The 23,334-nt window shown below is 44.4% G+C and overlaps 1 protein-coding gene across 1 annotated transcript in view; it reads left to right on the top strand.

Moving 5' to 3' along the window:
- Nucleotides 1–20,833, top strand: part of LOC141083656 (uncharacterized) — a 145,335-nt gene extending 124,502 nt beyond the window's left edge. Inside the window, 2 exon segments of the mRNA XM_073568034.1 lie at nt 19,951–20,019; nt 20,730–20,833. Coding sequence (XP_073424135.1) covers nt 19,951–20,019; nt 20,730–20,833 — 173 coding nt within the window.
- Nucleotides 20,834–23,334: the final 2,501 nt, after the last annotated feature.

Below are 23,334 nucleotides of genomic sequence, written 5' to 3'. Positions count from 1 at the left end.
ACTTTTTTTGAGAGTAGCTTCTTTGCAGTAGTCTTTGCCAACTGGTTCCTTACTGGGAAGTCTTCAGGCCAGATGTTGTAGGGGAACTTTTCCCGCTTGTCCGATGTTACATTTGTTGGTGGCCGAACAGCGGCTGGGAATCTTCGCTGTTGAGGTGTGAGTTGAGTCCAATCAGGTCATTCATCTGTGTCTTCAATTCTGTGTGGGGGCCATGTGCCCATTGAACCACCGTAGGGTACACCCTTTGAGATAGACTGGGTCTGTCTTGAGGTAGACGTTTTGAGGTAGACAGTTTGAGGTAGACTAGGTCTGTCTTGAGGTAGACGTTTTTGATGTAGACGGTTTCTTGGAGCCCAGTGCCTTTGGCCTTCAGCATCCAGCTTTCCGTCTCCTCCTTCCGAGTCTGATCCTGTTACTTCTTGTACAGGTTTCAGGAAGTCATTTGGGTTGTGGTAATTGACATTCTCTGAGCTGATGGTGGGATTTTAGCTGAGGTTTCGTCTCTGTCCGCGCCTCCCTCTGTATGAAGACTCGGGTTAGACTGTGTCAGAGGAGGACTTGGGACTCTTTGCATTGGTACCGACATTCTCCGGGGATGAGGGGGAAAGGTCAAAACTGTTGTAGCCTTGGGATGCCTTTGGACTCATGCAGCTCATCTCAGGGGGACGGGGTAAGTGTTGCCGTGGACTGCCGACCTTAGGACTGTGCTGGAGAAGAAGCTTCCCCACGAGAGGGTGGTGGAGGACAATCTTCTGAAATATTCTCCATCAAATACGTCCTTTCTGGTAAAGGTGGACACCATTTTTCTGTGTCAGAATTCATATCCACGTCAGAGTCTTCATCCTGGAAGTGATTTAGCTTGTTGGCTGGTGGAGGAGGGGCAGCACTTCTGTCCAATTCAGAGATGGCATCTTCCACGGTTTTCCCATTGACTTCTGTTTGCCAGGTTTTCTCGTCTTCAGTCGTCATGTAGTAGCCGTCCGGCTCTACGACCTCTCCCATTTTCCATATTGTCTTCCTCCGGCTGCTTTTTTGGCTGCCACGTCTACCATCTTGATGCCCCGTGTCTCTACTGTGTTCAGTTTTCCGTGTGCCTTGACCTTCAACACTGCCACCACCTTTAGTAGTTGAAGAGCGTCCAGCAGGTCTCTGATGGCTCCATGGTGCTTCATGGTCGATCCGCTTGCTGTGATGAAGTTTCTTGCAGCCCAGATGGGTCCGAAGTCGGGTGCCATGTCATGCGAGTACCTGGAAGTTTTTGTTCTTCGCAATCTGGCAGGTCTTTTTGTCAGCTCTATCAGCTCCATTTCTTGGGCTCTTGGGCTGACAACCTTCTGGACTATAGAATGTCTTGATTGCTGGTTGCTGCACATCCCGTGTGGAACCTTCCTTTATCATCTGCAAAACTGGAGCCATCTACGGTATCTTGCAGATTTTTCATCTGAGGGTCCGTATCCGCATCCCCCCTTGGGAGTGAGAGCAGAGACAAGTAACGGCTGTGAGCACTGAAGAGTGGTGGAGAGCAGCCTTGTCAGGAGGGCGTGTGCTGCGGGTATTGTTTTCATGCAGGAGGGCCCCCCCTTGCAACTGGATCCAGGCCGGCTGAGAGGTAGTCTAGAGGCCTCTGGTTTTCCTCCGTGGGTCTGTTTTAAGCCTTGCCAGTAGCATGACCTTCTCCATCTTGGTCCTTCTTTTTCCGTTTTGGTCAGGGTGGGATGGCTTCTCATACTCAGTGAGGCCTAGAGTTGGCACAGAGACTATGAAGTCTTTCAGTTTCCTGTACGAGATGAAGGTTGCAATGCGTTGATGCAATTGTACAGAGGCTGCATTAAGCCTGGAGCACCAGGGATCCAAGTTCTGCAGTACGAGACTAGACTAAGGAAGGACTGCATCTTCGGAGATGTTGAGGGAGCCATCTTCTCCGCGGCCCTCCGGTCATCTGTCAAGTGTTTCGTCTAGTGGGCGATACGGTGTCTTCAGGAACTTGCTTTTGACACCACTGGACTCTGTCTTTGCAGAACTTACGTTGCTGCTCCGCCAGGCAGAGTAGAGGAGACATGGAAAACGCTGTGCGGGTAGCGGTGTCGATGACTTCTGCATGCTCCCCAATCCAGTTGACGGGGATGGAGGACAATGCTCTGGCGAGCTGTGAAAGGCTGTTCTGGGCCCTCTTGGACCTCACTGTCCATTTGTTCCGCACCCCCCTTGTGCGTTTTCAGGAACTGGTCATCCAGGTGAGGGGAACATTGAGGGGAGCTTCGGGCAGATCCATTGCCGTGAGCACCGCTGCTGTGGCTGGCACGTTTGTCAGCAGAGTGTGCAGATCTGGCACAACTGGGATTTCAAACACGATTGCTTCGCTCACAGTCCTCAAGTTATACACCATTCAATCTGGTCTGGTTCTCCTTTCACAGTCTTCCTCTTGATCGAGAGAAGCTGGGACCGCATGATGATTCCCGTGGGTGAGGCGGCTCAAGTTGGCCTTGCTCTTCACAGTGCCATGGGTGACTCCCATCTCGTGGCACAGGGCTGGCAGGGAACCAGCCGTTTGCTGAGGTCCTCTTCGTCAGAGATGACGTCCAGCTGAGCTTTCTTGCTCTCACAGGGGGTCTTTTTGCTGGGGCGTCTTCTTTACCAGCCAGCAGCAGTTCCTTTCACCCAGCTTGATCTCAGGTCAGCATCTTGTTAACCAATTTGAGGAGCTGAGTGGCTGTCTTCTGGTCCAGGGCCTGGATTAACTTCGGGGAGCACCTTCAGAATCTTGTCCAAGATGATAGTGCAGCCATTTCACGAAGCGGGTGTGGTCTCTCTGGGTTGAGAGTTTTCCTGGCCCATGCCAAAGTTCTTAGGCTGTTTCTTGAACAGCAGTTCCACTTAGACCTCCAGCTGATCAGAGGCAGTTTAGCTCTAGGTGAAAAGCAGCGGATGCTGGGCCTTCTGAGCGTCCGGGGTTGTAGACTTGAGTGACACCCGCACTGGCGCAACTTGAAGTCTTGAAGTCTCCCTTGGGCCATAGGCTTCTGGGTGCTATGTCCAGCACCTCCTTGGATAGGCTTGCACCGGTTGTTCGAGCGAGGCTCTTGTAGGGCCACCAGCATGATTGATTCTTCTTGGGTCAGAGGTGGAGAAGAGGTCAAGGTCACATCTTCATGGGAAACTTTAGTCACCTTCAGTTCCTGCAGTAGGTCTGCGTTCATCAGGTGGGGTGGGCAGGTCTCCACCGTAAACTGGAACAGGATGAAGTGTCCTGGCAGTGTCCTCATGCTCAGGGGCTTGCAAGCTGAGGAACGTCTGTCTTGACCTTTAATCCCCATACAAGACACAGAGTGTTCTGATAGACTGGTGGGGTCGGGGATTTTCGCTTCTGACTGCACCAGTGTCCACAAGGAAAGATATGACAGCCCCCCGTGATTTGAAGTATTGGGTCCGCTGATGGGGTTTCACATGTCAGGGGCGTGACGTCTGGCAGACCTGGTTTGCCTCTGTCCTATGGACAGGGTTCTTCATTGTCTTCTGTGTTTCTTTCTTGGCCTACTCCTCTGTGGGATGACCTGGGTTGCCGGGGTGCTGTACACTGGTTCCGGAAATGGCCAAAGTTGCCACAGTTGAAACACCTGACAGGTCTTTTGTCTCTGCAGGGTGGTTGCTCCTCCACGTCAGTGGCCATCACGGGAAGGCCTGTCCTCCGTACTCCTGGGAGGGACTCAATTCTTCTGGCTACTGTAAGCAGGACATCTACTGCTATTGTCCTGTACTCAGGTCTGGCCACTATCAGTAGTTTCTTGATTGGTTCTCTTAGTCCATGCACAAAGGCCTGTGCCAACATCTGTCCGTGTATCTAATCATGAATAGTGAAGCCTAAAATTTGGAATACTTGCCTCACTCTGCCATGAATCTCGTCTACAGACTCTGTCTCGGCTTGGCTCATGTTATGCAGGCTGAGTGCTTGTCTGGCGTTGGCCCACTCTCTAAGCTGTTCAATTAGCTTTGATCCTGATTCCCGGGAATGCACATCTAATTCTGATGGAAGCTTGAAGTGTCATGATTGGCCAGAGTGTTTCACCTGCTTTAATCTCCATTATGGACCAGAGATCACTCCAGGTTGCAGCATATGTCTGCTGGCTCTGCTGCATTCGTCGGTAAAATGGCATGGGGTCCATATCTGGGTCTGGCAGGTTTTTTTGAATACTGAACACCTGACTAGGGGTGAAGGGCACATAGTGTAAGAGTTCTGGCTCTATCTGCCCCTGCCTACTTGGTGTCTGTGAGTTTCTCCTAGTGCTAGGTAGCATGTCTGTCCCTCCTTCATTTTCATCAGAGGAGGAACTGTGCCATTGTGTGATTGTCTTTCTGTGTGTGTATAGCACTCCCCCTTCTGCGACTGCAGCTCCATTTGGCACATAGGATCTCCAGTCTCAGCAAGTGCAGTGTCTGATGGCCCACACCTCCCTTCTGCTATCTGTTGTATCAGGAGGGCACCTGTGTTGTCATGTGTGGGGAGTGATTCACTTTCTTCTCCCGGTGTCATAACTGTCTCTTTAGAGAGAGTCCCCTGTGGAACTAGGGACACTTCATTGTCTCGATTTGGCACTAGGCCAGCAGGTGACGATGAACTGAGAGGTGGGTGAGAAAAAGAAAGAGAGGGAAGAGTGGAGGAGAGATTTTGAATTGGAGGAGAAGTGAGAGATAGTGGAGGAGAGTGGGGAGGAGACAGAAGAGGAGGAGATGGCGAAGGCAAAGAGGAGGAGGAGGAAAGAGGAGGGGGATGAGAGGGGGGCGTTGGTGTTCAAGATGGAGAGGGAGGAGAGATAGGAGAGAGAGAAGGAGGAGGAGGAGAAGGGATAGGAGGAGAGATAGGCGGAGGTGAAGAAGATAGAGGAGGGAGAGGGAGAGATGATTAGGGAGGACGAGGTATAGGGGAAGAAATAGAAGAGAGAGGGGAGGAGGTTGTGAGAATAGCGGAGATAGAGGGAAGAGCGGAGATGGGAGGGGGAGCGGATGGCTTCCCCTTTTTGTCCGTCACAGAAGGCATTCTTGGACCTGTGGTCCTTCTCAGACTGCACAGATTAGTATGCCGCTGGAAACACTTTTCCTACACGTAAAACAAACAAAAAAATCCTTTCTTGTTCACACTATCTGCTATCACCTTCTGCGCTGTTAAAATCCTCTGTCACTTTAAGAAATGCAGACGGCAATTACTAGCTACTTCGCTTTTCTTTTCAATACATCATGTCATGCTACAGCTTAAAGAAAAAAACACGTACTATGTTTGTTTTAAAACTGAAAAAGCTGTTTAAAACTTTAAACACTTTGCAACCCCTTTTAACCTGCTTAAAAGGGAACAAAACAAGAATATTTAGTGAATACCCCAACGCAGGTAAAAATTCTCTTTTTATCGAAACTGAAAGAAAGAAGTGAAAACTAAACCTAAAAATTGATAAAAATGTCACAAAAAGTGGAGAAAACCTAAAAGGACTAAAAAGGGAAAATGATTTTTTTTTTTTTTTTAAAAGACTTTAAAACCAAAAAAAGTTGATAAAATCAAAAAGTATATAGTATAGAAACTTTGAAAAAAGAATCCACGCAGAAAAACCAAAAACCAAATATATGGAAAAATGGAGGGAAAAAGGAAAGAATAAACACAAAAGTTGGTAAACCTTGGTAAAACGCTGCAAAAATAAAAACTAAAAAAACTAAAAATTAATACAGCCTCCAACAATAAAAAGTGTTAATTCAGAATGCAGGCACTCAACTTCCTTTTTTTCTTTTTTTCCCCTGCCTGCGTCTCTCAGAAAATTTCACTGACAACAATGTAATGGGAAGGAGGCATGAAGTGCCCACAGACTCAGCTTTCCCAAAACTACCAAACTGGTAGTTTTGGTAACTACCAAAAATGCAAAATAAAAAAATAGGGAAAAGCAGAGTACAAAATATAACAATATGAAAAAAAAAAAAAAAAAAAATATATATATATATATATATATATATATATATATCAGGGGCACACCCTGCAGGCAAAAGAGGAAGTTTACAATAAAAAAGGCAAGACTCTTTCTGCTTCAGATCTTCACGGAAACCTGCAATGAATTCACATATAGGCGTCCGGGGAGAGAGATCGAAAGCCCTTGTCTTGTGACGCGTATGTGAAACAGCTACTGGTAACCGATAACTGCCAACCACACTGGGTGCACTGCACTGGTGACCCGGGAATGTTAACATGCTGTACCGGACGTCCTGGCTGGCTCGTCAGTATCAGTAATGTGATAACTCCCACTATGTTGCCACCACCTGATGCCTGGGCCGGCTTCTCCTGTCCTTCCCTGTGACCAGGTGTGTTGGTTGCAACCTGTCAAGTGGTTTGGCTCGCAATATCTCCCCTAAGCTAACACCACCGCGTGGCCTGGCGTGGGCGCTGTTGTCCCTTCCTGTGCATGGGTGTTTGTTGTGATAGCTTGATGTGAGATTTGCCTCATGATATCTCCGTAAGGCCCCCACCACCTGTCCCTGGGCAAGGCTTCTCCTGTCCTCCCCCTGTGTCCAGGTGTATTTGTGAGAACCTATCTGAGTGGGTCAAACTCCCCCGTTATCGGTTTTCCAGCACCCAGAAACACAAATCTGTCACAATTTTCCACCAACTCTCTCACCCGGATCTGAGACACACAGAACCACAGCAGACACTTAGCTTATCCCAGGGTTTGGATAAGGGTGGACTTTTTACACTCTACCTGGGATACGGTGGTGACCACTCCTGACCGGCTAGGGGTACAGACCCGGGCTGGACACAGGACATTCAGGCAAGATGACAGAATTTTCTTACCTTACTTATGGAGCTGCAGCCTCCGTCCCGTGTGCCAGGCCCGTAACGGCATCCCCGTCTTTCCGGTCAGCTGGGTCCCCGTGTGTTTTGTCCAAAGCCCCACGTTGGGCGCCAAATTGATGTGGAAATTTATAGTTGGGTAAATTTACCCCTGTGCGTACTGTGTCCTGCCCAAATTAGACAGAGTCTTATTGAGTGCTCAACTGGAAGAAAAGAACTGTACACAGAGACAGCAATTGATTCTTTCAATGCTCTGCAGCTTTATTAAGCATACCTATATTTATAGATACATGTAGGAAAGGGAGGTTATCTGATTAACATAAAGGCTCACCTTCTAGTGTAATTGGTCAGTTTGAATACATGAACATATATGGAAGAGTTTACCAAAAAAAGCTGATTCTAGCAATATAATTTACAGCCTATTGTTTTTACAGTGTCAGCATGTTCTGGTATAGGCTGGCACATCTGGTGTTACTTCCTTATTCCCTATGTCTGCTAGATATTTCCCAAGACACAAGACAATGGGTGTCACATTGGTTCTCCAGACGGGTTAGGTCATCTCTGGTAGAATGGTTACAAAGTTCAAGACAGCTATGATTATATCTCCAAGCGAGCATATATGGATATGTAGCAGTGTATAAGAATATATGAGTATATAGCAGTATATAGCCTATAGCAGGCAAGTGAGATCTATGGATACACATATGAATATATATATTTCCATAACACCAGCACAACAGGCCTACACTGGTCTCACACCACTTCTTAATTTCAACTTAATTTCATAGCTGTAAAGGCCCTTTTACATTTAGCGATGCACCAGCGATCCGACCAGCGATACGACCCAGTCAGGATCGCTGGTGCATCGCTAAATGATCGCTAGTGAGCTTTCACACAGAAAGATCTCACAGCGATGCAGCAGGGATACAGCGCACGATACTTACCTTTCACACACAGCGATCCTGACGTCCTCCCGCCCGCGTCCAGTGTCGCTCGTCTCACACAGCAGGAAGCCCAGCAGGAAGCAGACGACGAGAAATGGAGCCGCCTGATCTCACACGATCAGCGATAACCAGCGGGGGAGCCGGTCGGGGGTAAGTATCACACATAGCGATATTGCTAGCGATATCGCTATAACGTCACAAAATCAGTGACGTTTTAGCGATATTGCTAGCGATATCGCTATGTGTAAAACCCCCTTAAGTGCTGGTTCAGACTCTGTCTCATGAATGATCCATGCTTGACCGCAGCGCCATTATAAACTTTATACTGTGTGTCAATTGATGACACTTTTCATTGTGTCTGAACTTAAATTTTGGATTTTTTTACTCCAAGTTGAATATTTTTCATGTGTGTAGCTTGAATTTGGCAGGGCTCCCAGCACAGCAGGCCTACACCAGTCCCTCATCCACCTCTTAATTTCAACTTAATTTAAAAGCTGTAAATGCTGCTTCAGACCCTGTCTCATGCATGGCCCATGCCTGACTGCTGCCCATTATAAAGTTTCTACTTTGGGTCAATTGGTGGCACTTTTCTTGGTGCCTACCTCTAATTTTTGGAAATGTTTGGACTTCAGATTAGGTCGCCTTCATGTGTGTTGACTGTAGCAGTAGGGCTCCAAGACCAGCACTTAGGGTCCCGTTACACATGGCGATGCACCAGCGATCCCGACAATGATATGACCTGGTCAGGATCACTGGTGTGTCGCTACATGATTGCTGGTGAGCTGTCAAACAGGCAAACTCACCAGAGATCAGGACCAGCGAGGACGCGGGTAACTAAGCTGGCACGTCGCTTAGTTACCCACTGTGTACCCTGGATACCAGCGTGCTCGCACTGGGAGCTGGTATCCAAGGTAAACAATGGGTAACTAAGCGCATGCTGATCAATATTTAAAATAGAAATGGTGATCCAAGCCCTGTTTCAGGCCCTGTCCCATGAATCCATGGTGTGCAATTATACTATTTGTACTTTTAGTGAATTGATACCACTTTTCCTGGTGTCTGCATCTAATTTGAGCTATTTTAGCAACTTTTGGGCCCTTCTAAAGGTTTTGCCTATACGTTTGGCAAACTGTTCTGCGAACATCAGTAAGTTTGCTGATCCAAGCCAAAAAAAAAACCTTAAAAGGTTCGCTCATCTCAATTAGTGATTATATGGCTATTTTGACAGGAGAAAAAAAATTGACTTTTTAAAATGTAGAAGAATACATTTTTGATGCAGAAACTTAAATCTCGGCCATTTGTGAAGTGGTTAGATGTTGAGTGGGCAGGCTGTTCATGCTTTCATTTAAAAACTGTGCTTTGTGCTATGAGGCAATCAAATGCCACCCCTTCTTCTCTTTCTCCCATTTCAAATGGTTTACTTTAACTATACTAGCTATGTGAAAAAACTGCAACAGCATCCCTCTCCTGCCTCCTAATTAATGTTTTATACTAAGCATGTCTTTTTAGTGACTAACTAGGTTTACAACATGAGATAAGACATTGGTTTGCCATACTTGTTTTCCATGGGAATATCTCTTTAGAAGTTGATTTTATGCTCCTTATGCTCTTTATACTGTATAACAATTTAATATATACATGCTGTATACATGCTGTATATAATATGTATAATCAATATAATATATATATTATATATAATTAATATCCATTAGTTAATTAATTATTTTCCATATAAAAAGCCATGAAACACACATTAATGGCAGTCTGAAGAATCTGCTGAGTTTTGGGGTGCCAGGTACTGGTAATTAAAAGGAACTACTGGATCTTTAAAAGGGGGTTTATTGCAAACAAGGTATTTACAATGACATACATAAGGGAAGTCTAACTAAGAGGAAAGGGTACAATTAAAGGGAAGAGGTTACAGGAGAGGGTAGTAGAAGCTGGGATGTGGGGAAGAGAGAGGTATAAATCTGATCCTTACATATATATTAAACCAATACACATCCACGCCCACATACAAGCCATGACTCCACCCTTGCTCTGGTATCCTCTGTGGCAAATGTCCGATCATCTTCCGGTAATATGAACATTGTCATTGCTGCAGTATTCATCATTTTCCTGTAGATGGCGTCCTTGGATTTAGGATAAAGTCCTGGTGTCAAAAGGCCTGAGGGTATTCAGTTTAGGCCAAGACTAGATGTCCATCTGAAGAGCAATAGTTTATCATCCAAACATCACAGATATTGTGTATCAATTACATATCCATGATGTCTATCTCAGGAACACTGGTTCATAATGGAAACCCATAGGAGCTGTGTACATATGCAGATAACAATAGGTCACAAACAGGATAGAGGCTATTCATTCAAGACCTCCACAGTGTGCACCTATATCTTCTATTATGTTGGAGGGTCAGTATTCATTTCGTATGCAGATTCACTTTTATCTTATGTCTAAAACAAAAGGACAACACAAAAGAACATAGGCCTTCTCAGGTACACAGTCTTGTATCTGGTTTATCTCATGAATAGAGTCCTGGAATTATTCAGCTCTCAAAAACTCAATATAGAGTTCAGTGATTCCTATGATACATAGATAGTCCATGTTGTCTTCCAACACAGTCATATATATATATCTGGCAATGGTTAGCTATTGGAGAGACTACTAAATAAAAAGGCAAAATAGAAGTAGTCATAACATACAATTTTTCCCAAATATAGAGTATTGGCTATGACAGAGCAGTACATTTAAATGCCAAACAGAAACATTAGTGGATAGCAAGTGTTGGCTGAAATTTTTGGCATATAGAGTAAAAATGACAAGCACACTTGCAATATTTCATATAGCCTATTTTAATATCATAAAATTGGCTAGTTGCATCACTCAATCTATAAACACTTCAAATATAATTCTGTGACATTCTCTGAAAGCACACACACGATCAGGCTGAGTAACTGTAGTATTTACTAGCAGCAGCAATTATATACTAATTATCTTTGATACAGGCTGCGATAACAGTGATTTTAACTTCATACAATATGGTATTTGTTGTATGTATTAGGAATATACATCTGAATATACCCACTGCCATGTTACTGATTCCTTGCCAACCTCTATGAAGAAACATACCTAAACTTAAAAAATATTTAAAACATTTCTAGCAAAAATATTTTAATATGAAAAGATTCAGTGAGTTTAGCAACTAATTAAAAAGATCCATTATAATAATGCCAATATACTTTTGCATAACACACCCCATTTATTTTTTAACTACAACTATTTGTAGGCTAATAATAATGGAAAATTATGCAATAGGAGCAATAGTGAAAATGGGGTTTTCCCCATTCAATTTTCTTTTATCTATTTGCCCCGGATGTTTTTAAAAATAGAAAAATCATCAGGTACTCACCTTTCCTGAGTCAAGTGTGAATTTGTAAAATCAATCCGATAACGCTAATCACAGTCTGATCAGAGAGAGATTTGATTTTCTTGGAGGTGGAGAAGATGGAAAAAAATCTACTTTTGACAGACCCATTGACTTGCATAATTGCGTGTGATCCATTTTACAATGCAAATTGTGCAATTTTTTCCTTAGACAGACTCAGTCTGAGGAAAAAAATTGAACATGTGAATGGACCCATAGAATAAGATTGGTCCGAGTGCAATTCGATGTTTTGTCAGATCACGCTCTAATCAAAAACACAATTAAGTAAAAGATAGACCAGCTCATCCCAGCTGTCAGGCATCCTAGAAACATGGAACTGCAAGGGACCACTTGTGCAAAGATTAAGGAGGAGGTTCAAGCTTCAGAAATTGCAAAATTTATTGAGTTAAAAGACGGGTTCCAGCATGAGGGTAAGACACAGCTACGCGTTTCGAACATCCATTGAGTTCTTTAACAAAGCTACAGATGTGCTGATTACAGATTAATTTAAATTTTTTATTTAAATTAATCTGTACTCATCACATGTGTAGCTTTGTTAAAAAATGTAAAGGATGTTCAAAACATGTAGCTGTGTCTACCCTCTCATGATGTAACCCCATTTTTTTTACTCAATAAATTAATAATTTCTGAAGCTGGAACCTCCTCCTTTACCTTTGCAAAAATACAATTGTCTGCATGAGCCTTAAGAAGTAGTGGTGCTCCAGGAAGAGGTTCACAGCAAGAAAGAAGAATATGTAGCAGACATAAAAACAGGTTCTGCCAACTCAGAATGTTTACCCACAAAAGTTTATGCATTTATTTTACTTTTGGTTGAAAGCTCACTAACCGAGTGAAATTTCAACATTTCTTATAGGATGTTCACACAATGTTTTAAGATACCAACAGAACCACTGAGTTTTTGAAGTCAAAGATTGCACTTTCAATTGTGACGCGTGGGTGGCTTCCAAACGAAGCCGCCTGAAGAATGATCATGCTATTTATTTTCACCACTTCACAGTTTCTATAGCCTCAAGTGGTTAAGGAGACCTTAAAGGGCTGAGCATGTGCACAGCAAAGTTGTTTTTAAATTGATGTGCATGATGTTAATATATTCTAGCAGAATCCACCTGAGGAAAAAAAATGTTTTGTGCACATGTCCTTAGCATTCTCATTTCCTTAGATTGTATTTTGTCTCTTTATAGTAATTCAAATTGAAAAAAATGTTTTGCAGGATCTAAACCAAGTTTACTTTTGTCTGTGCCACTGTCTCATGTGAGGATATAAGACAACTAGCTACAGAAGGATGCTCACATCTCTGCTACTTCTTCAGTAGGACAAAAGAAACAGAAATATTCGGCTCTTAGTTAAGTTTTGCTTCTAAAAATGAACCAGATCAGTAGGAAAATAAACCCGGTGTGCTCTGTAAGATTTCTACAGGACTATTTTAGGAACATATAAAACCTACCAAAGAAAAAATGAGCAAAAACCCTGCTGTAACTAAGTAGATAAAAAGCAAAAAGTGCATTTAAATAACACAGAGGTTTAGCAATACTTTTTTTTAATAAAAAATAGCATAAAAGCCATCCCACCATGACAAGGTTACTCTGATCAGGACAGTCCTACACTGTCTAAAATTAAAAACCTTACAATGTGTCAGTGTTGACCTCAGTGTGTGAACAAGGGCAGACAAAAAGGACTGGGCCCAACCAGTGGAACACCAGTTTGGGGAAGCCTTCTATACAATTTCCAGCTCAGGAGAAGGAGGCCACACCCCGACTTGCACAGAATGCAATAATACAAAGAAAAAACACAAAAATTGAGCTTGACGAGTTGGTACACATACAGAACATAAACACATATTCACATTGACCGCAAAACATATAAAACCTACAATAGAAAAATGAACAAAAAACAATGCTGTAAATAAGTAAATAAAAAGAAAAAAGTGCATTTAAATAACACATAGATTTTAGCAATACTTTTTTTATTATCAAAAATAGCATAAAAGCCATCCCACCACAACATGGTAACTCTGATCGGGACAGTCCTACACTGTCTAATATTAAAAATCTTACCATGTGTCAATGTTGATCTCAGTGTGTAAATAAAGGCAGACAAAAAGGACTGGGCTCAACCAGTGGAACACCAGTCTGGGGAAGCCATATATACAATTTGCAGCTCTGGAGAGACGTTTGCAAATCCTGCTACAAACCCTCAATGCATGGCAGCAGACACTAAACCTGAAGAAGACAAGGAGTAGGGATGAGCAAATCAATTCACAAGACCGAGGTCCTGCAGCCATTTCAATATTCTGTGGCTGCCAGTAAGGAGCCCTGAAAACCACTTAACACTTGAAGCCACCTCTTCTGATCATTAGGCTCAGCTCAATGTCATACGTACATCAAGCCACAACAATAATATTGTGCCATGCTTACAAATTAGAAGACAACTCAAGGGTTACAAAATGTGAAGATGTCACGGTCCTGTTGGGGTCGGCGTGCAGCCACCACTGAGCAAGGACTTGCCCACACTGCAGAGGGGCCAGGGGTCAGACACGGCCGGACAGTTCAGGCAAACAGGACCTGGAGGAGCTGAAGTAAGTGAGCAGTGATGGACCTATGGTCATGTGACTGCAAGGGGGTGGGGCTTAGCATCCTGCTGCCAGAGATGGCAGGACACTAATACAGGAATACTCAAAGTCAGACAAGACTGGGTCATACACAGAGATAGCAATAAAGTACCAGGGATGAGACAGAACGGAGAGTCGGGGCCAGGCAGTGGTCAAAGCCAAACAGACAAAGAAGGTACCAAGCAGAATCCAACAAGCAGTATCCAGAGAACAGACCGAGTCATACACAGAGTATCAGGCAAACAAGAACACAGCACAAACACACTCAGGGGTCAAACACAACTCTGCCAAGGGCGAAAGTATAACTGATGGGGATGGGAGCTTCCTGAGGCTATAAGAAGCTTTCCCAGACCCAGGGAGAGGCCACAATAATAGGTCCCAGGTGTGCAGGTAAGATCCTGCACTGGGATCATAACATTTAACCCCAGAAGTGCCAGTCATCAGCACTGGTTCCAGACATTAACCCAAAGTGTGCGAGACAAACCCGCACTGAGATCATGACAGAAGACAGTTTGCATTTACCGGGCACCACTACGTCTGCAAAACAGAACTGATGTGGCTGCTGGACCCGGGTCCTACAAAATTATTCATTCATCTCTAACAAAGAGCGAGGCAAAGCTCATAATAAGAGTTAACAAGAAACTAACATAACTGAGAAGTCATCTCTGGATTTGCCTGGAGCATAAGATATATAACTGAAATTAATTGGAAATGTAATATGGTATGTCATTTTTACTTGACTTTTATACACATAGTGTATGGGTAAAAAAGTAGAGATGAGCAAGTGTTATACAAATTGAAGTTTTCACAAAAATTTAAGTTAATATACCACAAATTACTAGTGTCCCAGTTGCCTTATAAAGATGTGTTTTGATTATGTGAGGTCTCCTAGAAATGTTTGAAACCAATTTCAAGTTCTTTAAGACAAACACAGCCTTATTAAAATATATGGCTATGGGTAAACAAATTGTAATTGTTTTTCAATGCTTTGCTGCTGTTACATATTATCTGTATATTTAATCCATTGTTTATAGCTGGCTTTCATTCCATATCCCTATTGTTAAAAGGGTTGTCTGGTCCAAACTGATAAGTCTGCAGTCATCCTACAGGTGAATCTCACAAAATTAGAATATCATCAAAAAGTTAATTTGTTTCAGTTCTTCAATACAAAAAGTGAAAATCATATATTAGATTGATTCATTACAAACAAATTGATCTATTTCAAGTGTTTATTTCTGTTAATGTTGATGATTATGGCTTACAGCCAATGAAAACATAAAAGTCATAAACTCAGTAAATTAGAATACTTTATAACACCAGCTTGAAAAAATTATTTTAAAATTGGAAATGTTGGCCTACTAAAATGTATGTTCAGTAAATGCAATCAATACTTGGTTGGGGCTCCCTTTGCATCAATTACTGCATCAGTGTGGCGTGGCATGGAGGCGATCAGCCTGTGGCAGTGCTGAGGTGTTATGGAAGCCCAGGTTGCTTTGATAGCAGCCTTCTGCTCGTCTACATTGTGGGTTTTGGTGTCTCTCATCTTCCTCTTGACAATATCCTATAGATTCTCTATGGGGTGAAAGTCAGGCGAGTTTGCTGGCCAATCAAGCACAGTGACACTGTTGTTTTTAAACCAGGTATTGGTACTTTTGGCAGTGTGGACAGTTGCCAAGTCCTGCTGGAGAATGAAATGTCCATCTCCAAAAAGCTTGTTGGCAGAGGGAAGCATGAAGTACTCTAAAATTTCCTGGTAGACGAAACTGCGCTGCCTTTGGTTTGATAAAACACAATTGACCTACACCAGCAGATGACATGGCTCCCCAAACCATCACTGATTGTGAATACTTCACACTAGACCTCGGAAATCAATATCCCAAAGTCTGGCGGAAGAATGGGGAGGCACACAATCCAAGCTGTTTGAAGTCTAATATGAAGTTTCAAAAATCAGTGATGGATGAAACATTTTTTTTATTTCACCAGGTCCAGCACATGCAAACTTCTTTGTTAGTGTTACCTGTGAGGTGACATTGGCTGTGATTTTGGGAGAAAAAAAAATTGAAAATGTGTAAACAATCTGTGTTAAAAAATCTACTAAAAACATTATTATAACTGGCTAATTTAGATTAGTAGTACCAGCAAGAAATCAAAATATTGAAACAGACTCATTTTGTAATTAATGGGCTACAAGCAGGAATAGAGATGGACAATAATCTTTCAACAATGATCCAACCTTCTCTTAAATCTAGATATTTTAATTAAGGCTTGTTTGCACTGTGTGTGTCACAGAATACCACAAAACATGAGAATTACAAACAAGTGCAAGATTAAACCAACCGCAAGACTTCAACACTGAAACTAGAAAACCAAGATGTAAAATTTGTGAAACTATGGAAATAAGAGGATTGTTAGATATTAGAGATGAATGAATATATTCAGGTGGAATATGATTCTACTTGAATTTTATAAAAATCCGCATTTGCCAAAAAATGTATTTTTTTAAAATCCACTCATGCACAGATTTGGCAAATTGTCGACCACTGGTTGTCATTTTTCTCCACTATAAAAGGCCATGAAAATGTGAAAAAAAACTTCCTAATACTCACCTTGCTGCTCACCTCTCTAGCCACATTGCTACTTGCCTTCACCTGTCTGGTCCTCGTGCTGATAGGTGAACGGTAAATTGAACACAAGGATTTTTTTAAATTTTTTACAACTTGTGTTTATTATGCTCTGGGGTCTAAAGAAACATTAAATAAGTGACATTAAATTTAAGAACAATAACTGTTTTGCAAACCTAATTTTCCAGGAAAATTTGTACAAACAGGCTAATTTAAATTTTGCCTGATCCACTTATCTCTTAGGCCGGTGTCACACATCCTGATATTTCCGGTACCTGAAAAACCAGTACCGAAGATATCAGTGTCCTTGTGTGTACTACGTGAGGCACACATGTGGCAAGCATGTGCCACCCATGTGCCACATCAGCACCACATGGACACATGGACGGCCGTCGGGGAAGTAGCGCTACTGTTAAGCCGTTGTCCCCCGGCAACTGGTGCTGAAGCCAGCTGTCATTCTCCCTGCTCTGCCTGTGAGCAGAGGATAATGATGAGCGGTATATTAAAGTCCAAATGACAACAGATTTCGGATGATGGGGTAACATCTGCTGTCATTCGGACTTTAATATACCGCTCATCGTTCTCCTCTGCTCGCAGGCACGCACCATCTCTCAGTACAGGGGACAGTTTATTCCTGGCCATTCTCCAAGACTCCACACGTGAAACAGAGGTCTCCTGTAAAGCTGGAAGGTCTCTGCCCTGCAACATATCCAGGAAAATGTTTCACAGTAGGGTCTACTGCTCACTGGCGCAGCTCTCCCAGCTCAGGACACAACCACCCTCCAGCCTCAGCTTATGGGGCAGGTGACAGAGGGTTCGGGCAGGTGAAGCAGCGCTGGCCGCCCCATTAGGGCTCCCCCCTGTAGGTGAGGGGGCAGGCATTGCACGCACAGGGTGTAACACATGGCAGGGCACAGGCTCTGCACTAGTGGCCAGAAGCATGCACACGGGGCTGCGCTCCAGTGTTACGCATGGTGAGGGAAAACCAAGTGTAACATAAAGGGAAATGGGGGAAGGGGGCCTAGACACTAAGGAAGGGATTTGGAGACCCGTGGGCTAGATCTAATCTCTCCCTAGAACTCCTACTGAGTCCCTATATTGATTCCTCACCAATGGCCGAGCTGGAACCTGAGGCCCTGAATCTCCCTGGGGCCTAGTCCTGAATAGGGAACAGGAGGGAGATGCGCGCTAGGCAGTCTCTGCTAAACTAAAGACGGTAAGGTGAGACAAACAGGGGAACACTTAGCTGAATCACCAGATACGGATACCAGAAGAGGGAATCCAGACACCAAACTGGAGCACTCTGAGAAGGTCCAACACTCTAGCAAGCAGAAGTGGAAATTAAGCTATTACCCGCACTGGGTCACTTCCAGAGACAGACAGCGTAGTCGCTCAGCCAACTCAGTGACTGCATCCATCTCCAAAAGGAGAGAGAGAGAAAAAAAACAATAAAAAAACACAAAACTAAAAAAAGTGCATAAATGAACCACGTGTCAGTTTTTTTTTTTCTCTAAACAGTGCGGCGGGTAATAATGTCACGCACAGTGAGGGAAAAGCAAGTGTAACATAAAGGGAAATGGGGGCGGGGGGCCTAGACACTAAAGGGCATGTCACACTAAGCGATATCGCTAGCAATATCGCTATAACTTGTGACGTTATAGCGATATTGCTAGCGATATCGCTGTGTGTGATACTTACCTCCCACCGCTCCCCCGCTGGTTATCGCTGATCGCGCGAGAACGTCCAGGACTGTTTCTCGTCGTCAGCTTCCTGCGGTGCTTCCTGTGGAGAGACGAGCGACGCGTGGAGCCGGGCGGGAGGACGCAGGATCGCCTAGTGTGACAGGTAAGTAGCGACCCCCGTCCCCAGCGATGTCGCCAGTGAGATCTGCCTGTGTGGCAGCTCACTATCGACCACTTAGCGATGTACCAGCGATCCTGACCACATCATATCGCTGGTCGGGATCGCTGGTACATCGCTAAGTGTGACAGTACCTTAAGGAAGGGATTTGGAGACCCCTGGGCTAGATCTAATCTCTTCCTAGAACTCCTACCGAGTCCCTATATTGGTTCCTCACCAATCGCCGAGCTGGAACCTGAGGCCCTGAATCTCCCTGGGGCCTAGTCCTGAATAGGGAATGGGAGGGAGATGCGCGCTAGGCAGTCTCCGCTAAACTAAAGACGGTAAGGTGAGACAAACAGGGGAACACTTAGCTGAATCGCCGGATACAGATACCAGAAGAGGGATTACAGACACCAAACTGGAGCATTCTGAGAAGGTCCAACACTCTAGCAAGCAGAAGTGGAAATGAAGCTATTACCTGCACTGGGTCACAGCTGAGCTAATAACTAAATAGATACAAACTTCTCAGGGCAGGAGGAGGTTGACGCTGGGTCCTAGAGGCAGATGGTTCAAGGAGCAGTCTGTATGGACAGGCGCTCAGACCTTCTGAGGCCTGATGCAGGATGATGGCATGTCACCTCCGAAGCGCTCGTGACATCCAGGCCGTGTACGGGGCTCCGGGCTGTACAGGGAAACTTCCTACCAGCAGGTCCTCCCCACATGGGACCGGGTAGAGGGAAGATGTGCTGTATGAAGTAGTCAGCAGGCTCAGGAGCAGACGGAAGACCTAGCAATGTGCTGTCAGGGAGCAGATGGAATAGGAAGTGGCAGAAGCTGCCCTGACGGCAAGCACTTTGCAGTTTTGTTACAGGCACATGAAAGACAGGCTGCAGAACTGGAAACTGGCAACAGGAAACTCTTGTTGCTCCAGCGCCCTCTCTATTGCAGAGGGGCCAGAAGTAGTACACATAATGCTATCATTGGTTAATTACATTTTGAAAAAAGCGCACTGTCTCTTTAAGAGACCGAGAGAGAGCGTGCCAGGAAGCAGGGGCAGGAGCAGAGCGGCAGGAAGCAGACTGAGAGCGGGGACCCCGCGGAGGTAGGTGCACCACAATAGGAGGACGAGGACCCCGACAGGGACCCAGCGTGGACATGGGTGTTACACATAGAATCATAAAATGGTATAGTTGGAAGAGACCTCCTGGTTCATCTGATCCCACCCCCTGCTCAATGTAGGATTCACTAAACTATCTCAGACAGATGTCTGTCCAGCCTGTTTGAAGACTTTCATTGAAGGAGAACTCACCACCTCTCATGGCATTGATCAAAAAGATTTTTCTAATATCTAATCTGTATCATCTCCTTTTCAGTTTCATTCCATTGCTTCTTGTGTTTCCATGTGAAAATGAGAATAAGAATGATACCTCTACACCTGATTTGGGCTAAGTGTGGCCCATGGGCTACATCTGGCCCTATGGCTGTCTCAGTCTGACCCGTGGGCCGAGACAGCTGTGGCTCTAGAAACCAAAGGTCCACGGGCCGCACCATGCCCTCCTGCTTGTTGTCTCCATCTGTGCTGACTTCATTGGTGGAATAGGGGCCTACGGCCACTTCCTCCACCAATCAGCATGTGAAACAGCTGATGTGATGACATAATTTCATTCCGTCAGCTGTGGACTGTGGAGAGTCAGCGTACCGGAAACAGGAACAGAAGCAGAGCACCGAGAAGCAGGATCGAGGTGAGCATGTGGTGTTCATTTTGTTTCATATGTATGCTTCAGTGGAAAATCAGATGGCCAGATTTCCACTTGAAAGTTGTTAGGCCTGATATTGGGGTTCAGCCAGGAGGCCCAATTACCTAGTCCAAATAGCTTGTGATAAAACTGTGTTTCATTGCCTGGATTAACAAGGTCCACGTCAAATGTCGAGGAACCAGGACAATCTGATGATAAATGGGCTAATGGAAAAAAACATATATGGACAAGGCAAGGGAACCTGTATCTGATGAAATGCTACTATAACAGCAGACCAAATGAGAGAGGAAATATGAAGCGTATGAGGAAACTCTGGATGGATACAAGACCAGCATGTCCACTGACAGAGAAACAACTAGTCACCCAATGTTTCATTGTCATAAAGAGAAAGCTATTATCACAACTTGAGATGGATGCACTGCACTGCAGATCCTCCCCACATGAAGACCTGGAAGACCAACATGTGCAACCCCCTGAAAATCCTTATCCAATCCTGCAACTAGAGAGCACTGCAGCTGATCTGAAACAGAAGATTTTTGATAAACTAAATACCATCAATACCAGAGATCGACTGCTAAGGCTCAGCAAAGAAACACCACCAGACAGTATACTAGAATATGCCAATAGAGCACTTGCATCAATACCTACCACCACCATAACGTAAACTAATAAACTGATCTATGCTACTGCCTCAGCAATCATGGAAATGATTGTGATTGGCTATACAACCAGCAAGAACAACAGAAATACGTGCCCTCCTTGGAAAAGAAGACTGAAGACAAAGATCAAGGTGACATGAAGGTGTAAAGTTCAAGAATAGGACCAAGCTGGATACGTACGAAGGCCTTACCTCAAATTAAGCCCTAGAGACTGCTAAACAAAGGCTCTTGTCTGGACAGCACCTGGCCCAAACAGGATCCACGCCTACTGGCTAAAGAAATTAACAGCGGTAACTCAATGCATGGCAAAGCACATGAACCAACTGCTAGAAGTAGTTTACCACCCAGCTTGGCTAACACAAGGAAGAACAGTGCTGATCATGAAGGATCCTCACAAAGGAACAGTTCCATCCAACTACCACCCAATAAATTGCCTTTCAAGAACATGGAAACTCCAGTCATGTATCATAGCCACCAAGCTACAGAACCATATGAACCAGTTCATGAATCCAGCTCAGAAAGGCATTTGGACCAACATCAGAGGCTCTAAGTACCAGTTCCTAGTAGATAGAGCAGTCGCTCAAGACTCAAGATCCAGACAGACCAATCTCAGCACAGCCTGGAATGACCACACGAAAGTCTAAGACTCAAAGCCACACACATGGATCTGTGAATGCTTGACTCTCTACAATTTCAAGAGGAAATTGTGAACCTTCCTCCAAAACTCAATGGGGATATGTAGAACAACATTGGAAGTGAACTCAAGACAACTAGTACAAGAACGTCCATCAAATGTGGCATATACCAAGGTGATGCACTGTTCCCTTTGCTGTTCAGCATAAGCTTGAACCCCTCAGTCAGATAATTACAGAGTCTGGCTATACATACAAGTTCAAGAGTGGAAGTACAATCAGCCACCTCCTCTACATGGATGACATAAAGCTGTATGCAAAAAATGAACGAGACAACAATTCACTGATCCACCTGACAAGGATCTACAGCGAAGACATTGGGATGTCCTTTGGACAGGAAAAGTATGGGCAGTTGGTAATAAAGACAGGCAAGGTAGTCAAGACTGATGGAGGGGAATTACCAAGAGGGCACAAAGCAGATGTACAGACATGCTACTAGTACCTCCGCATCCAACATGGATACGGTAACCATGATGAGGAGGCAAGGAAAGCAGCAACATCCAAATACCATCAAAGGGTATGGCAGGTCCTGAAGAGCCAGCTCAATGGGAAGAATAAAATCCACGCCATGAATACTTATGCCCTGCCAGTTATCAGATACCCTACTGGCATTGTGTGCTGGCCAAAAGAAAAGATGGAAGCTGCAGATGTGAAGACATGAAAGCTCCTCACAATGCATGGAGGTGTTCACCCTAAGTCTAACACCCAAAGATTGTATACCAACAGAAAGGAGGGTGGTCGAGGCTTGACAAGCATCCAAGCCATCGTTATGGATGAAACAAGGAGTATTCAGGAATACCTCAGAAAAATGGCACCAAAAGTTGAGATGCTGAGAGAATGCCTAAGGCAGCAACAACAACAGATCTGGAAGGAAGAACAGGAACATGAAGCACCATGGCAAAGAAACCTAAGAAAAAGTCCAACACTTAGTGGCAGGATGCAAAATGCAAGCAGTAACAGTGTATTCTGAACGCCACAACCAAGTAGCAGGAATTATATGCAAGAACATCTGCACTGCAGATGGGCTAAGTCCCCCTAAGTCCAGGTGGGAGACCCCAGAGAAAGTGGTGGAGAATGAAATGGCTAAAATCCTGTGGGACTTCAATATCCAGACGGATAGGCAGGTGTTGGCTAACCAACCAGACTTTGTGATAGTAGACAAGGATCAGACGACAGCAATGATAATAGATGTGGCAGTGCCAAGTGACAGTAACATCAGAAAGAAGGAATATGAGAAGCTGGAGAAATACCATGGCCTCAAAGGAGAACTGGAGAAGATGTGGAAGGTGAAGGCAACAGTGATTCCAGTGGTGAGTGGTGAGAGGAGCACTTGGAGCAGTGACCCCTAAGGCTACTTTCACACATCAGTTTTTTGCCGTCAGGCAGGATCCGGCTATTTTTAGAAAAAACGGATCCGGCATAAATTTTGGAGAACTGTAGAAACGGATCCGTTTTTATGCCGGATCCGTCTAGCAGGTTATATCTGTTTCCTGGGGGCTGGCCAATTGGATCTGAGCATGCGCAGACTTAAAAAAATTGATCCGGTGGCTGGATCCGTCTTTTTCTGGATCCGGCGCATTCCGGCGCCCATAGACTTTCATTGTGGCAAAAAGCCGGAAGCGTCGGATCCGGCGCTTCCGGCTTTTTCGCCGGATAAAAAAAAAAGTTACAGTAGCCATTTTTTCCACAAGCCGGAATGAGACAAGTAGCCGGATCCGGCAAAAAACGGATGAAAGGCAATGCCATCCGGCGCGATCCGGCGCTAATGCAAGTCAATGGGGAAAAACTGGATCCGGCATTGCATTTTGCCGTATCCGGTTTTACAAAAAAAAGCCGGATCGCGCCTGACGGAGAAAAACCGATGTGTGAAAGAGGCCTAAGTTGGAAGAATAGCTACAACAGATCTCAGGAGCAACATCTGAACTCTCTGTCCAGAAAAGCGCAATGCT

Source organism: Dendrobates tinctorius, unplaced genomic scaffold (genome assembly GCF_039654945.1).
Source record: "Dendrobates tinctorius isolate UK_male_01 unplaced genomic scaffold, ASM3965494v1 ptg000005l, whole genome shotgun sequence".
Taxonomy (NCBI): domain Eukaryota; kingdom Metazoa; phylum Chordata; class Amphibia; order Anura; family Dendrobatidae; genus Dendrobates; species Dendrobates tinctorius.
This window is presented reverse-complemented; position numbering and strand designations above follow the sequence as displayed.